At 35.5% G+C, this 17,416-nt stretch overlaps 1 protein-coding gene across 4 annotated transcripts in view; it reads right to left on the reverse strand.

Moving 5' to 3' along the window:
* Positions 1-10,999: 10,999 nt before the first annotated feature.
* The window catches only part of LOC136025081 (facilitated trehalose transporter Tret1-2 homolog), a 36,675-nt gene continuing 30,258 nt past the window's right edge, over positions 11,000-17,416 (reverse strand). For all 4 annotated transcript variants that reach the window (XM_065700798.1, XM_065700796.1, XM_065700797.1 and 1 more), the window contains one exon: positions 11,000-12,068. In XM_065700798.1, the coding sequence (XP_065556870.1) occupies positions 11,104-12,068 (965 nt within the window). In that variant the 3' untranslated portion in view covers positions 11,000-11,103. The remainder of the gene's footprint in view (positions 12,069-17,416) is intronic.

Below are 17,416 nucleotides of genomic sequence, written 5' to 3' on the forward strand. Positions count from 1 at the left end.
TCAGTAAAATGCAAATAATGTTATGGTCTCTAGAAGGTACAGGGGATATTATCCCTACTCCTTTTTGGGGTAATCTCTGCTTGTTTTGAGTTTGACTTGGATATTTAATGTAATTTCTGTTCTTTTTTTTATTTCTATTCGTTTTAAGTTTCATTTGTTTATTGATAGTGACTTATGGTAGTTTTAGGCTTGAAAAATCATTTGACTTTGTGTCTAATTATCTTTAGTTTAATGTAGCTATTTTCTTTTCTTTGAAAAACTTCTTTTGTGAAGAAAGTTTTTTTGAAGATAATTTCTATTCGTTTTGAATTCACATATTTCATTTTAATGGTTAAGAAAAGTATATTGTAAATATTGCTTTTTTGTATAAGAATTCAAGTCCAAGTTTTGGCTTACTGTTTATATGTTGGACAAAATTTTGCTATCACGTTTAATAATAAATGTACTATAATACTTTCGGTTAATGGATTCAGGGAAAAGTGTTCAAATTTACGGGTTGAAAATCTGCATAATCCTTGAGGTTCTATAGAGTTAACTGTGTTCTAACCAATATAATGTTAAAACCTTTTGCACAGACAAACATTAAACAGTCACCCTCCTTAATATGCCTAGAAATTTTCTACCTAATTCTCTCAACCTTCCCTGAGCTATCGCAGATTCATCCCTTGGACATTCTCGGATGCACATAGAGCATTTTGACCTAGTTCAATTTCCTAATCAACATTCCCAGACAATTTTAACTTAATACACTTAGTCGTTCCTTGAATATCCCAGATATTCCCTTTGAACAAAATTGGATGAACATCATTTGATTTAGTTTGACATCCCATAAAACATATCCTGAAGTATTAACGTAAAACCTGACTTTTTCTTCAAACATAGCAATGACAAGTTTTTGACATTATGGGTGCACATATTTATTTTGATTTAATTTTACATAACCCTTGACTTCCCCTGCAAGTTTCAACTTAATGCCTCATTCCATTCCGGAGACATTGAGTTTGTTCCATATGGACAACCTAGATGCACTTAAATCCTCTTAATTTAATCCAACAGTAGTAGTACTAGTAGTATTAGTATTACTAGTACTAGTGGTGGTGGCATTAGCAGTAGCAGTAGCGGTAGTAGTGTTAGTAATAGTGTAGTATTAGTAAAAGTCGCAAATAGTTGCAGTTGTAGTCGCAAGTAATTACAGTCGCATGTAGTCACAGTTCAAAGTAGTCAAAGCAGTAACCACAAGTAGTCGTTGTTGCAAATAGTCATTGTAACTGTTCAAGTGCCAAGGGAATATACTTGCCCTTGATAAGTGCATATGAAACAGTAAAGAAGTATGCTATATCGTAGGATCCCAGTTGTTGATAAGTAATAGTGAACTTTAAGCAACAAACACCTGTAAACTTAACCCATCTTTATTTATAGACCCTGTTAAAAAAGAAAATCTTAAAAAAAAGTGGGTTGGAGATATGATTGAAAATTTTCGGACTTTGTAGAGCGGACAGAAAAACACATAGAAACACCAACAAACACATATGCCCATAGGCACATACAAAGAGGCACAGAAACGTAAAATAGTTACTGACTGAGTATAAAAAATCTAATAAAAGTACTTTTTAAGTATAACAAACTCAGCTATTTTGTCAATTCAGAGTGCTTTAGTTACTGATTTTGCATCAACAAATTTAATAAACACTTTTTAAGTATAGCAAACTTAGTTAGTTGGTAAATTCCAAGTGTTTTAGTTACCGACCATGTATAAAAAAATTTACTCAAACAGTTTCGGATACCATATACTCAGCTAGTTGGTAATATCCGCGTTTTTTGATTACTGACTCCGTATTACAAAATTTAGTAAAAGCACCATTGACAACAAAAACTCAGCTAGTCGGTAAATTCTGAGAGTTTTAGTTACATTCCATTTAGAAGAATTTAAATGTCTCCAATTTTGAAGGAACTTATCACTGTCCTGAAGATGAGGTATGACTTTTTGGACACTGGATACCAAGGGACATGTCGGATCGTAATAAGTGCATACAATACGATAAAAATCACGCTATATCACAGTATTTATGGATGTGTAATAATGAACTTTAAGCAAAAAACATTTCGAAGCTTAACCCGTCCTTTTTCTTGATTAAATAAAAAAAAACTAATTTTTTTTAGCTGAAAGTAAGGAGCGACATTAAAACTTAAAACGAACAGAAATTACTCCGTATATGAAATGAGTTGTCCCCTCCACAATCCTTCGCTCTTTACGTTAAAGCTTTTAATTGTTTTAAAAAGTAAAATTGTGGCAAAGAGTCAAACTTTAGCGTAAAGAGCGAAGGATTGTGGACGGGACAACTCATTTCATATACGGAGTAATTTCTGTTCGTTTTAAGTTTTAATGTCGCTCCTTACTTTCAGCTAAAAAAATTAGTTTTTTTTTATTTAATTTCTGAACGTTTTTGAATTAATGCATGTTTGGTTTTGGCTCTCCGCACATAAATTATTAAAATGAAATTTGTATATTAATTCTTTTTTTGGCTAAATGGCTTTCTCTTAGTTTACTCCGTATATGAAATGAGTTGTCCCCTCCACAATCCCTCGCTCTTTACGCTAAAGCTTTTAATTGTTTTAAAAAGTAGAATTGTGGCAAAGAGTCAAACTTTAGCGTAAAGAGCGAGGGATTGTGAAGGGGACAACTCATTTCATTCACGCTCTTTACACTAAATCGTAAGTTTTGTCCCAATTCTTTAAGAATGACCCCTATAAGAATGACCCTATTTATAGTTGAAATTACTAAAAATACTTTAGTATAGAGAGCAAGGTATTTATCTCCTCCTAAATACCTCGCTCTTTGTGCTAAAGTATTTTTAGAACTCCTCATATGCGTAATAATCTCTGTTCGTTTTAAGTTTCAATGCTGCTTCTTCCTTTCATTTGAAAAAACGTTTTCATGTTTATTTTTCATTGTTTTCTTATAGTAATGCTAGAGAATCCTGCGCCCTTGTCATTGAATTTTTCTTCCCCCATGACAGATTCCTCCAAAGAAAGATCCTCCAACATATCCCCCCCCCCTCAGCCCCACCCCCAAACAAAATAAAATCCCCCTGAAAACGTCTGTACACTTCCTAAAAACCATTACTATATGTAAACACTGGTCAAAGTTCGTAACTTGCAGCCCCTCCCCCAGGGATCGTGGGGGAGTAAGTCATCCCCAAAGACATAGTTATTATGGTTTTCGACTATGCTGAACAAAATGGCTTTCTCAAAATTTTGATCCGTTGACTTTGGGAAAAAAATGAGCGTGGGAGGGGGCCTAGATGCCCTCCAATTTTTTTGGTCACTTAAAAAGGGCACTAGAACTTTTCATTTCCGTTAGAATGAGCCCTCTTGCGACATTCTAGGACCACTTGGTCTATACGATGACCCCTGGGGAAAAGAAAAAAAAAAAAAAAAAACAAACAAACAAATAAACACGCACCCGTGATTTGTCTTCTGGCAAAAAATACCAAATTCCACATTTTTGTAGATAGGAGCTTGAAAGTTCTACAGTAGGGTTTTCTGATACGCTGAATCTGATGGTGTCATTTTAGTTAAGATCCTACGACTTTTAGGGGGTGTTTCTCCCTATTTTCCTAAATAAGGCAAAATTTCTCAGGCTCGTAACTTTTGATGGGTAAGACTAAACTTGATGAAACTTATATATTTAAAATCAGCATTAAAATGCGATTCTTTTGATGTAGATATTGATATCAAAGTTCATTTTTTTAGAGTTTTGGTTACTATTGAGCCGGGTCGCTCCTTACTACAGTTCGTTACCACGAACTTTCTGACTTGTTACCAGAAGCAATCGCACTGAAAGTTTCAATCTAAGCTTTAATAGATGAAAATATTGAAATAAAAATATCTTTTTCCTGTATATTGTTTTACACTAAAACAATAAGCTTCAGGCATGACTCAACCCCTAAAAAGGACAAGAAACAACAACAAAACCCAAGTCGGAAAGTCCCAAGAAAAGAATATGTTCTGAAATGATAGCCCCAAGAAAAGAATATGTTCTGAAATGATATTTAAAGAGAACTGTGAAAAAAGCATTGTATGGTGTTGGGACCTGCAGGAAGTTAGAAAATAATTTGGAGGGAGGGTGGAAAAACATGTGTACTCCAAGGATAAAGTCAAAAACAAATTGGGGGCAAAGTAGATGTTATTTTCTCCGTTAAGTGTCAAAAAGGCATGATGTATACTTGTAACAAACAATTCGATTATATTATATTCCATTTTTGATCAAAATGCGGCATCGATAACCTACAAAATGTTTGAGTATATGACACTGAATTTAGTTGCTTAAAATCATCATCTTATTGAGCCATATTTGAATATTCACTTTTATATTTCTGACCTCTAAATTGTATTTCTAGCCGGCAATTCGTAACAACTAAGTTTAGGTTATTGCTATGCAATACTTACATATTCAAGTTTGATTTGAATCTCTATAAAGTGTTGTTAGCCTTAGAGTTGTAACTTGAGACTTCAAAAATTCTGCGCGATCAGCTTTGGTGAAGATCAAACATCATTTGTAAAATCTGGAGCCCATACACTTGTAAGCACCAACTATAGTGGAAATAAAATCTCCAATAGGTAGATGTTTACTATGTTATTTTATAATCATGCAGTAGATCTTAGCTTTTTTTGAAGAATAAAATTTAATTTTGGAGCCTCTGACGATGGAAATGGAGAATGATTCTAATTTTAGAATTTTAAAATTTCTAATTTAGAATTTTAGGAGATTCTAATTTAAAAAAAACGTACAATATTTATTTTTCCTAAAGGCGCTAATAGAACTTCTGTTTTTTTTAAAAAGACGTTGAGCATAGTTTGTGGCATTCGTGGTGGGGATGAACGATCTTGATGCCCAACATGAGCATTTCGTCCCCGGGGCTAAGTTTGTGGACTCCCAGCAGGTTAAGTCAAATTATTATCTTAAGATTTCGCCTTGATCGGTTCTTAAGGTACTTTGGGATAAAAAGGGCACTGGAAGGTAGATGCATACCCTTTAGTCATTTTGGCTCAACGCTATTAATTTTAATTTGTATTAGAATCAGCCTAAGAGTTTCTACGAGCATCTGTTTTATTTTAGGAAGCCAGAAAAAAACATAGAAGACACACGGATCGCTGCTTAGTTATCTACTACTACTACTAATAACTCACTGCAGCACCAAGCCGCCTGAGGCCAACACAGCTACGCACGCTCCTCCTCCAACCTAATCTATTTAAAGCCTCCCTCTTTACACCCTCCCAGGAAATTCCCATTTCCTTTAAATCCTTATTTATGACATCCTCCCAACCCAGACAAGGACGACCTGCTTTCCGTGTAGCCCCAGACGGTTGGCCAAAAAGGACAATCTTCGGTAATCTGTCATCCTTCATCCGTAGAACGTGGCCTAGCCATCTCAACCTTTCTTTCATTATAGCCCCAGAAAGCGGGATTGAACCACACTTTTCGTACAACCTACTGTTTGAAATACGGTCAGTCAGCCGGGTACCAAGAACAATCCGTAGGCAATTTCTCTGGAAAACATCTAGTAAATTTTCATCTGCTTTTCGGAGTGTCCATGCTTCAGAGCCATATTTGACCACTGTCATCACTGTAGCTTCCAATATTCTAATCTTAGTTTGTAGGCTTATCGTTCTATTCTTCCAAACTTTTTTTAACTGTGAAAAAACACCCTGAGCTTTAGCTATTCTACTTTTAACATCTTCACTGCTCCCACCATCTTTACTAATAATACTACCAAGGTAACTGAAGCTCCCAACCTGATCAATCTTTTCGTTACCTAAGGTCACCTGTTCATCTTCACTTATTCCTAACCTTAGTGACTTAGTCTTCTTAACATTAATTTTCAAGCCTATTTTAGCACCCTGAACTCGTAAAACCTCTAAAAATTCAATCATTTTGCTCACACTTTCATCTAATATGCTTAAATCATCAGCATAATCTAAGTCCAGGAGCGTTCTTCCTCCCCATTTGATTCCATGGTCTCCAATTGCCTTTCCTGTGCTCCTTAAGACGAAGTCCATCAAAATGATCCATATAAAGGGGGATAGAACACAACCCTGCTTAACTCCTGATTTAATACAAAACCAGTTGCTAACCTCATTTCCTACCTTAACCGCAGCAGTATTATTCTCGTACATAGCGCAAATCACTTTAATGTATTTTTCTGGTATACCATATAACGATAAGACCTTTGTTAACGCTGTTCTATCAACAGAATCGAAAGCTTGCTCATAATCGATAAAACTAAGGACCAAAGGTGTTTGACAACGAAGGGACTTCTCAATTATTAACCTAAGAGTGAAAACATGGTCGACACATCCTCTACCTTTTCTAAAACCGCATTGTTCTTCCCTTAAAACTTTGTCTACAGCATGTCTCAGTCTAAAAAGTATCATATTACTCAGTAATTTGCTACCTACAGAGACCAGACTAATGCCTCGATAATTCCAATATTCACTCTTGTCACCTTTCTTATACAGTGGTTTAATTAAGGTTTTCCTAAAATCATTGGGTACTTCCCCTTTTTCAAAAATCATGTTCATAATCTTCAGTAGCTTATTCCTAACCTCAGAGCCACCATATTTAATATACTCATTAATCATACTATCAGCACCTGGGGCCTTATTATTTTTTAATCCTTCTAGTACTGTCGCTAATTCTTCCTCACTAAACAAATCTTCCTTCACATCCAAGGTATCACAAACTTTTTCATTTTCATCTATATCTTTTCCTGCAACTGTATCTCGGTTTAGCACATTCTCAAAATGTTCCACCCATCTTTCTTTAACTTTTTCCTTATCACTAATTGTGACCCCATTTCTATCTTTAACTGGGACTAGTCCGGATCGGCTACTCCCTTTCAATTTATTAACATGCCAGTATAATATTTTACTATTATGCCGTCTAGCCGCATCTTCCAGATCCTCAGCAATTTTATCCATCGCCTCCATTTCACATCTCCTTAGTTCATATTTTAATGCTTTCTCCACTTTCTTTACATTCCTTTTGTTTTCATACGACCTATCGCTCAGATAATTCTTATACAAACCCCTTCTACTCTCTATTAAACCTAAAGCTTTTTCACTAACATTCCTAGTTGCTGTCTTAGCACTCTTCCCTAGGACACCATCAGCAACTTCACAAATTGTTTTTCTGAAATTATTCCATCCATCTTCCACATTGTCAAATTTTAAACCCTCAAGTTTAGTACTCAACTGTTCCTGGAATTTTTTTCTCAAATTTTCATCCTGATGTCTACCAACATCATAACTTCCCAGGAGGGAGTTACTCTTCCGAAATTTCAGCTTTAAATTAACCTTAGACACTACCAGATGGGGGTCTTTACATTTAACATCAATAGCAGCATTTCTATACACCCTAGGATCTTGTATTGATCCTGAAAGTCTTCGGTTTATAATAAAATAATCAATAAGGTTTTCTGTCTTACCATCACGTGAAAAACATGTCAACTTATGGGCCATTTTGTGACCAAACACCGTATTGGTTATAACTAGGTTGTTATACCTACAAAATTGCAAAAGCCCATAGCCATTACTGTTTTCTTTTCCTACACCAAAATTACCTAGGCTAGGATACCATCTATCCCTATTTCTACCAACCTGGGCATTAAAATCTCCTAGCAAAAACACCATATTTCTACCTGGTACCCTGTCTATTTGCTCCTGTAACTGTAAGTAAAATTCATCTGAGTCACTAGTATCTCCATCAGTTGGTTCAATGGGGGCATATACTACTATAACTGATACCCTAAACTTTTTAGTCATAAAATGAGCAATTAGTATTCTATTATTAATACCTTCCCAGCCTAAACAAGACTTAGCAGCTTCCTTATTCATCATGAGCCCTACTCCCTGTCTATGTACCCCATCCTTCCTTCCTGAGTAAACAAATTCTATGTCACCTAATTTCATGCTTCCTACCCCTGGGATATGAGTTTCTGAAACTCCTAATAAATCCAGTTCAAACCGTCTGAATTCGTCAGTCAAAATGTCGATGCGATAGTCATTTTTTAACGTCGTAACATTCCAAGTTCCAATTTTCATGTTCTTTAAATCTTTGAAATTATTTTGGCCTCAAGAAAAGCAGTGATCCCGGATACCAGTGCAGGATGGGGACCAACATATCTTCTCAAGTCTACACCGAAGCGCTTAAGCCGGCTTAGAACCGGACAGCAAGAAGTCCCTGGGACCTCCAGTAAGTTGGAGGCTTTGTGCAATCCTGGGCCCATCTTGGTCACAACATGGTTTTCAGCACTTGGCGATGCTCTTCTATCAACAAGAGTCGAAATCCTGCACAGACAGTCCCAAGCCTATTACCTCCGACTCATTATATATTCATGCCTACAAATATTATGCTACTACGGGGAGGCAGCCCATAGTAGATAAATTAGCTAGGAAGAGGTTTTTCAGCCCGAAAACGCCCATCAAAACAAACCAAGCCCAGAAAACTATCCAATAATCAGAATCCCGTACGAGTGCTGTGTTGTTTACTAGGCTATAATTTCCTCGAGGGGCTCCACTCCTCAAGTGGGAAAAATTGACCGCAAGTTTCCCAGTTTTGCAGGTACCCCGAAAGGGTCGAGGCAGCCCTTTACAGAGGCCGTTGTCCATAAATCTGGATCTTACGCCCTGCCGCAGTTGTCCTCCTATAGAGGATCCTCCCACGATGGTGTTCTGCTTCACCATGCAATTTAACCCATTACTGGGAGAAGGTTTGTAACTCATCTGACGCGTGAACACGGCAGTTGGCCCTGCTGAGTGTACATTTGAGGGGCCTTCTTCCTCCTCCACCTGAAATTATGACCCCCAGGGGAGGGTTTCCCAGTTTCTATTATGGGCCCCACTGGGACAAGGTCCTACTTGGCCTAAGCCTCCTATGGAGCTACTCTACCTATCTATAGGGCTTACATATATACATATATATATATATATATATATATATATATATATATATATATATATATATATATATATATATATATATATATATATACATACATATACATACATATACATACACACATACACATACACATACACACATATACACATACATACACATATACTCACTAACGTGCAAATATATACCCTAAATTGGTATAGGCTAGGTCTGTATATGGTGAATATTAATTTCCTTTCTGATGCAAATGCACAATAACTTTGGATTCAGGATGCAATTCTGACTATAGAGATAAGTATTTTTCTTACTTGAAGTGTATGTGCAGAATTAGAAATTCAGCTGGTACTACAAAAGTAGACCTAAGTAGCCAATTTAGCCTGTCTGAAACATCTCACAAGCCAACACCTTATAAAAAACACCTTTGATAATTTAAATGAATAAGAAAACTTATTAGAAATTCTGCTGATACTGCAAAAGTAGACCTAAGTAGCCAATTTAGCCTGTTTGAAACATCTCACAAGCCAACACCCTATAGAAAACACCTTTGAGAATTTAAATGAAGAAGAAAACTTATTAGAGACTCTGCTAATACTGTAAAAGTAGACCTAAGTATCCAATTTAGCCTGTTTGAAACATCTCACAAGCCAACACCCTATAGAAAACACCTTTGACAATTTAAATGAATAAGAAAACTAGTTAAAAACTCTGCTAATACTGCAAAAGTAGACCTAAGTAGCCAATTTAGCCTGTTTGAAGCATCTCACAAGCCGACACCCTATAGAAAAACACCTTTGACAATTTAAATGAATAAGAAAACTAGTTAAAAACTCTGCTAATACTGCAAAAGTAGACCTAAGTATCCAATTTAGCCTGTTTGAAACATCTCACAAGCCAACACCCTATAGAAAAACACCTTTGACAATTTAAATGAATAAGAAAACTAGCTAAAAACTCTGCTAATACTGCAAAAGTAGACCTAAGTAGCCAATTTAGCCTGTTTGAAACATCTCACAAGCCAACACCCTATAGAAAACACCTTTGACAATTTAAATGAATAAGAAAACTAGTTAAAAACTCTGCTAATACTGCAAAAGTAGACCTAAGTATCCAATTTAGCCTGTTTGAAACATCTCACAAGCCAACACCCTATAGAAAACACCTTTGACAATTTAAATGAATAAGAAAACTAGTTAAAAACTCTGCTAATACTGCAAAAGTAGACCTAAGTAGCCAATTTAGCCTGTTTGAAACATCTCACAAGCCAACACCCTATAGAAAACACCTTTGACAATTTAAATGAATAAGAAAACTAGTTAAAAACTCTGCTAATACTGCAAAAGTAGACCTAAGTATCCAATTTAGCCTGTTTGAAACATCTCACAAGCCAACACCCTATAGAAAACACCTTTGACAATTTAAATGTATTTGCTGTAATTTCATTTTTATATGGATATACTTGGCTTGAAGCTGCTATTTTCATGATTGGTATTATCGTCGCAAAAGTACCAGAAGGCCTACTAGCTACTGTAACAGTAAGCATGACTCTGTTGGTTTTAGTTTTTCTTCTTTTTTTTTTTTTTTTTTTTTTTTTTTTTTTTTTTTTTTTTTTTTTTTTTTTTTTTTTTTTGCCAGTATATTACTAAAATGTATTTATAAGAATCTGTTTTGAAAGGGACCTATTTGAATTTTTGGTAGCTTTTTCTCTTGTTCTTTTTATACCATGTCATCCCTCAAAGCCTTGTTTTACTGCTTTTGTTTGAAAATTTGTTTCGATGTCATTTGAGGCTACAGATGCACAAATTGGACGTTAGAAGAGGGTTTCTCGATTCGTTTTGTTATTTTAAATAAGTGTTAGAACTCAGAATTCACAATCAAATAATACATCTCAAAACCTTGGGACGAGCATCCGTTCAATGTGATAAGACCAGGATAAAAATCATCTCTCTTAACATAATCTGTGTAAACGCACAGAACCTGTACTATCGCTTAGAATATGATTGGCCCCAATCTCCTATAATATTTGGCCACTATGCAAGGTGATCATTATTGATGCAAATTTATTGTCAAATGTTAAAAAACTCTTAAATAATATCGATAATTAAAAAACAATTACAAACTAGAAAGTACAATATAAAAAAAAGTTATTACATAACGGCATCGCACTCAAACGCTTTGTTTTCTTGAACTTCAACTTTTTTCATTGGTCGGAACATCATTTCAATTTCTTCCAAAGATTTACCTTTGGTCTCAGGTAGGAAAAAATAAACAAATATAATACTAATAAAGCAGCACATCGTATAGAGCCAGAAAACACCATGCTCACCAACTAGGTCAACCATAATAGGGTAAAAAAATACTGTTAAAAATAAACAAAATAAATTAAACGATGCAATTATAGCACTGAATAAGTTTCGAAACTTGGAAGGTAGTATTTCACTCATTATTAGATAGGGTAAAGTATTATAGCCAAGAGAAAATCCAACCATAAAAAATATTAAACTCACTAGGGGTATCCAATGTATATTTCCAATAGATTCATATCCAACATTTTTTAGTTGAAAATATACACTTATTGGAACTAATGATATTAGCATTATTGACGAAGACAGCAGGAGTAGTTTCCGTCGTCCTGTCTTATCAACTATAAGCATAGCTATACAAGTAAATACAAGCTGTACCAGCCCAACTACTATGCTGGATAGATGTCGGTCAATGTTACTACCAGAGTTTTTGAAGATTGTCCCACTATGAAAAATAATGGTGCTAATACCACAGAACTCTTCAAAAAACATAATTGTAAGGGATAAGAAAAACGGGCGAAGATTTTGAAATTTGACTGATTCTTTTAAATATTCAGTATAATTGGTCTGGTTACTGTTAGTATCCCGATCAGTGAGAATTTCTTTAACTTTATTGATATGTTCTGTTATGCATGGGTTTGAGGGATCCTGAAGATTTTTCAAAAGTTTTAAAGATGCACGAGCTTCATTTTCGCGTCCGTGTAGTATCAGCCAAGACGGAGATTCAGGAGCAAAATACATTCCCACTCCAAGAAGCAGTGCCCCTGAAGCTAATATCCATGATAGAACGTCACACTCTAAAACTGATCCTGGAAACAGAAATCAGATAAAATAAATAAAAAAAAATCAGAAACTAATATAATTAGAAACAAGGGCAAAATAAAACGACAACCACTATACAAGTTTCCTGGCAAATTTTGTAGCAACCACAAGGTTGACCACAATTGTGCAGCAACAAAAATCGCCAATTTGGATAAGAAGTTCCTAAATGAGTGAGCAAGAAAGCGACAGCATCAAATCTCTGTCGAATTTTATTGCGATCCCAGAAGTCACTCTAATTGATGCATAAAACAAGAATATAATCATTTCATTAAAGAAGTTAAAAAACAAGGACACTCGAAAACTATGACATTAGCTGTTGACCAGGTTTGGTTAAATATCCATAGGCCTGTCTTGTGATTAGGTTATTAAGATATTTTGACATCACTAAGCCCTTCTCCTCTCAGTGAGGCCATGTCTGATCATAGTAAGGTGCAGCTATGAGTCCAGCTCTGGATTTGCACCAAGTTTGGTTAGGAATACTTTCCTTTCTCGTAGATGAACTCACGAGAAATTTTGGTTTCTTCTAATTCATATTATTTATGCAAATTTATTTTTTGGCAGCGTCCTTTCTTCCTCATAATGCTCTTTCCTTCACACATTACAGGTATGTGTCAGACATTTAAAACTGATTACAAAGAAGACAGTTTTTCTGTCTATTTCTTTTTGTTTTAGTTGATTGACGCTCTACAAGTTTAATTCAAAACGATCGACTGAAAAAAATGCCTAGGTATTTTCTCCTAAGTTACCCTGCTTTATGCAGGTTTATTTTGAATAGAAATTTCATGATATCATGAATGAGACTCTTCCGATCTTACAGGACCATTAGTTCGATATGACACCACTAGAAAAAATACACAATTATTGATGCTCGTTACCGTATCTTCTAACCGTATGTTTCGTTGTACTCGTTTTCACATGTCTTGTAACCGAAGTTTTCGTTGTTTTCCATTTTCATTTTTTTGTATATTCAATTCACTTATATAACGTTTTTATAAACTTGAAAGAGAGAAGGTTACCATCAATTAATGACCTAGTTTCGTAACTTAATCTAGATTTCGGCGAAGCTGTACATGATAGGTCTTTCCTGTTGAGTTTGTTCATTAGTTATGGAACTAAGATATAGAGAAGAATTTGGAATTAGAATCTTAATCTTTTATTAAATCATTTGAGCAAAACTTTGGACTTGTGTTATATTTAGATTGAATGAGCAAGTTATACATGAACAAATTCTATATAATAGGCTTTACTGTCTTTAGGTAAACAGAATCTTGAATCTCATCAACTTAAAGAGTGATTTAAACTCCACTTTGAAATGATTAATAAGATTATTTGAAATATTCATTTTATTGCACACTTAAATCCTGATTATGCATTGCAAAAGTTGAAAGTCTTGCGTATCGATTAAATAGCATTATTTAACCCATTAATTTACTGAATTATTTGGAAGTAAAATTATCTTTAGAATCCTGAAGTTTTTGTAGTTTCTTAAATAATGCAAGGACACTGAGCCTCTTGCGCATTTGAGCTTCTAAGTTACAGCTGAGCAATATATCGTGAGCGCACAAAATGGCAGAAAAAATGAGCGACCAAATTCTAAACGGTAGATTTTTATCTTATTTTACATCACTTTATCATTTAAGGTTCAGAGCCAATACAGGTCATAAGGCTCCAATGTTCTGGCATTATCTATTATTTTTTTCCAGAGGCACTTCATATGGAAGGGGTGGTCGTATAAACTTCAGAGGATGCTCATTTGATTGGAAATTGATAGTTATAATGCCTCTTTTAAGAGTAAAAAGTGATCGGAGGGTAACTGTTCCCCCTCCAAGGTCTCTTTTCCCAAAATGTCCCTCAAAATTTTGAGATAGTAGTTTTGTTCAAAATAGTTCAAAGATCCGATGAAAAAAAACTCCGGGTTCGACAAAAACCCCCGACATCCAGGGGCACGTGTTGAAAGTTAAACCCCGGGGTTGTATAAGGTTTATATAAGAGGGCAGGTCGTATAGACTTCAAAGGAGGCTCATTTAATTGGAAATTGAAAGTTACATCCGCTTTTTGAGGGGCGAAAGTGGCCAGAGGGCACCTAGACCCCATTCACCCCCTCTTTCCCCAAATACATCTGATAAAAATTTTGAGACCCATTTTGCTCAAAATACCTCAAAGATCGGATAGAAAACTCCGGGTCGACACAACCCACAGAGCCCAGGGGTACATGTTGAAAGTTATGCCCTGGGGGTATATAAATTTTTACCGAAGGGGTGGACGCTTAAACTTCAGAGGGAGATCATTTGATTGAAAATTTAAAACTCTAGTGCCTAGCTCAACAGTGAAAAGCGATTGGAGGGAAACTAGCCCGACCTACGCCTATTTTCCCCAAATGCATCCAATCAAAACTTTGAGACAGCCATTTCCTTCAAAGTAGTTCAAAGACCAAATAACAAAAACTTCGGAGTCGACACAACCCCCTGGGAGCACGTATTGAAGATTGTGCCCCAGAGGTAAATGAGGTTTTTATGAAGGGGTGGTCGCATAAACTTCGCATGGGGCTCATTTGATTGGAAATTGAAAGTTCTAGTTCCATTTTTAAGAGTCAAAAGTGATTGGAGGGCAACTAGGCCCCACACCTTCCTTTCCACAAATACATCCAATCCAAATTTAAAGATAGCCATTTTGTTCAAATAGCTCAATGATCAGATAAAAAAAAACTCCGGGTTCGACACAACCCCCCAGAACCCGGGCGTAAGTTCTGTAATTTATGCCCCGAGGGTACATATGGTTTTTATGGAAAGCGTGGTCATATAAACTTCAGAGGGGCTCATTTGATAGGAACATAGTTCAAAATAGTTCAAAGGTCAAATAACAAACTCCTGGGTCACAACAACTCCCCAGAGCCCGAGGGCACATGTTGAAAGTCACTGGGGTATATGAGGATATTACGGAAGGGTTCCTCCCCCCTACCCCATGTCCACTTTCCCCCGAATGCATCTAATCAAAATTTAGAGATTACCATTTTGTTCAAAACAGTCCAAGGATCAAATAAAAAAAACTTCGGGCCAACACAACCCCCCAGAGCCCTGGGGCAAGTGTTGTAAGCTATACCTCAGGGGCACATAGAGTTTTTATAGAAGGATTGGTAGAATAATCTTCAGAGCGGGCTCTCTTGATTAGAAAACGATGGTTGCAGTTTCACTTTGAGAGTTAAAAGTAATCAGAGGCCAATTTGTTCCCTGCACGCCCTTTTCCCCTAAATTAGTTTAATCTAAATTTTTAGATATCCATTTCATTTAAAATCCTTCACATATCCTATAACAAAGCCTCTGGGGTTGACACAACCTCACAAATCCCGGGGTCAAGGTTTGTAAGTTATTCCCCAGGGGCATGTTAGTTTTTATGTAAGGGGATGGTCGCATAAAATTTGAAGGTTCAAGGGAGACATAATCCCCAAAGTGCGGAGCAAAGGTTTAAAGTTGTGCCTCAGGGGTGTAAAAGGTTTTTATGAGAGTTGTGGTCGTATAGACTTTGGAGGAAGCTTATTTGATTGAAATTAAAAGTTATAGTTCCTTTTTAAGAGTCAAAAGTGATCGAAGGACAAATAGTGCCCCATGCCCTCTTTTCGGAAAATGTATCGGATCGAAATTTTTAGATAGCAATTTAGTTCAAAATAGTCCAAATGTGAAATAACTATAGCTCCCGGTTTGAATCTCCCTTTAGCCCCCCCGGAAAGAGCTTTAAATTATGCTAATTACCCATCGCTAACATACAAGGTTTTTATGAAAGCGTGGTCGTATAAACTTTGGAGGTGGCTCGTTCGATTGGAAATCGAAATTTCTCTTCCCATTTTAAGAGTCAAAAGTAATCAGAAAGTAATCATTCCCCCCCCCCTCTCGCGCACTTTTTACACCAAATGAATCTGAATAAAATTTTGAAATAGTCATTTTGTTCAAAATAGTCCAAACTCAAATAACTACAGCTTAGAGGTTGGCGACCAACCAGAGGGCGACCAACCCTTCCCTCTTTCCCCCAAAGGCGTCCAGTCAAAGTTGTGATATACCCATTTTCTTCAAAATGATCCAAAGGCCAAACAGCTATGCCTCTGAGGTTGAGCCCCTCCAACTCCCAAGGAAAGGGCTGTGAGTTATGCCAGTTGCTTATTGTTACTCTCATATTTTCTTTACTTTGATACTTGGATTTACTGTTTACGGTGCAACTTTTGTTTACGGCACAAGGGCTGTAAGCTATGCAAACTGCTAGCTGTTACTTTGATATTTTGTTTGCTTTGATGCTTTGTTTACTTTCATACTTTCTTTACTTTGATACTTTTTTACTTTGATATTGTGACTTTGATACTGGTTTTGATACTTCCATGAAACATTTATGTTAAAAAAAATTTTAAAATAGGAAATTTTGAAAAACTTGAAACTTTGGCAGTAAAAAAAACGGACAGAAATATAATTAAAAGAAGTTTCCAAAAAAGAAAGTTTTCCAAAGAACAGTAAAGGCTATATCAAACTTAAAATAAGCAGAAACAGAAATCTATAACAATTCAAACTAAAAACGACCAAAAATTATTATTAAAAAATAAATGAAACCCAAAACGAACGGAAATTAAATAAGCAATCATAGCAAATAAACATACAACGGGTACCATATAAATGAATAGATTAATTTTAAAACGAGTAAAACTTAAATTGAATATGCAAATCAAGCTTAAAACAAACAAAAAATCTTTTACTGTTAAAGAATAAATAAAACCATAGTCGAACACAAATTAAATGCTTAATCATAGCAAACAAAAATATAGGTACTAACATAAATGATTAAATAAATCATTAAAATTTGTAAAACTTAAACTGAATATGCAAATCAGGCTTAGAACGAACAAAAATCATCGCAAACAAGAGTTTGGCTACTGACCCCTTCCCTAACAGTAAAAGTAAAACTGCCGCTTTACTGAAAAATGAAATATATTAAAAATATTGACACTTTTGTTTTAAAGACTAATAAGGCTACTACGAAATTCGATGCAGATATTGAAATTGTTTATGAGAAACTTCTGGCATATGAAAGTGAAGGGAACGGAAGAATTAGCTGGAAAAAATGGTGATCAGCGTGTAATTGAAAATAAAAAAAACGAAATCAGTTTGCAAGGATTTTTTACGTGCAAAATGTAACCACGGGAAAATGTGTAATCGGCTCCATATTTGTAAATATTTTCTGACGGGCTCTTGCAATAAAAGTTCGTACTCATTTGACCATGTTTCAATTTGTTCTGTTTTTATGTCGGGTCGTTGTTTCGGTTGTGACAAGTATCATTTTTTTATACCAAAGTCTTTTA

This window comes from Artemia franciscana, chromosome 3, assembly GCF_032884065.1.
Source record: "Artemia franciscana chromosome 3, ASM3288406v1, whole genome shotgun sequence".
NCBI classification, from domain to species: domain Eukaryota; kingdom Metazoa; phylum Arthropoda; class Branchiopoda; order Anostraca; family Artemiidae; genus Artemia; species Artemia franciscana.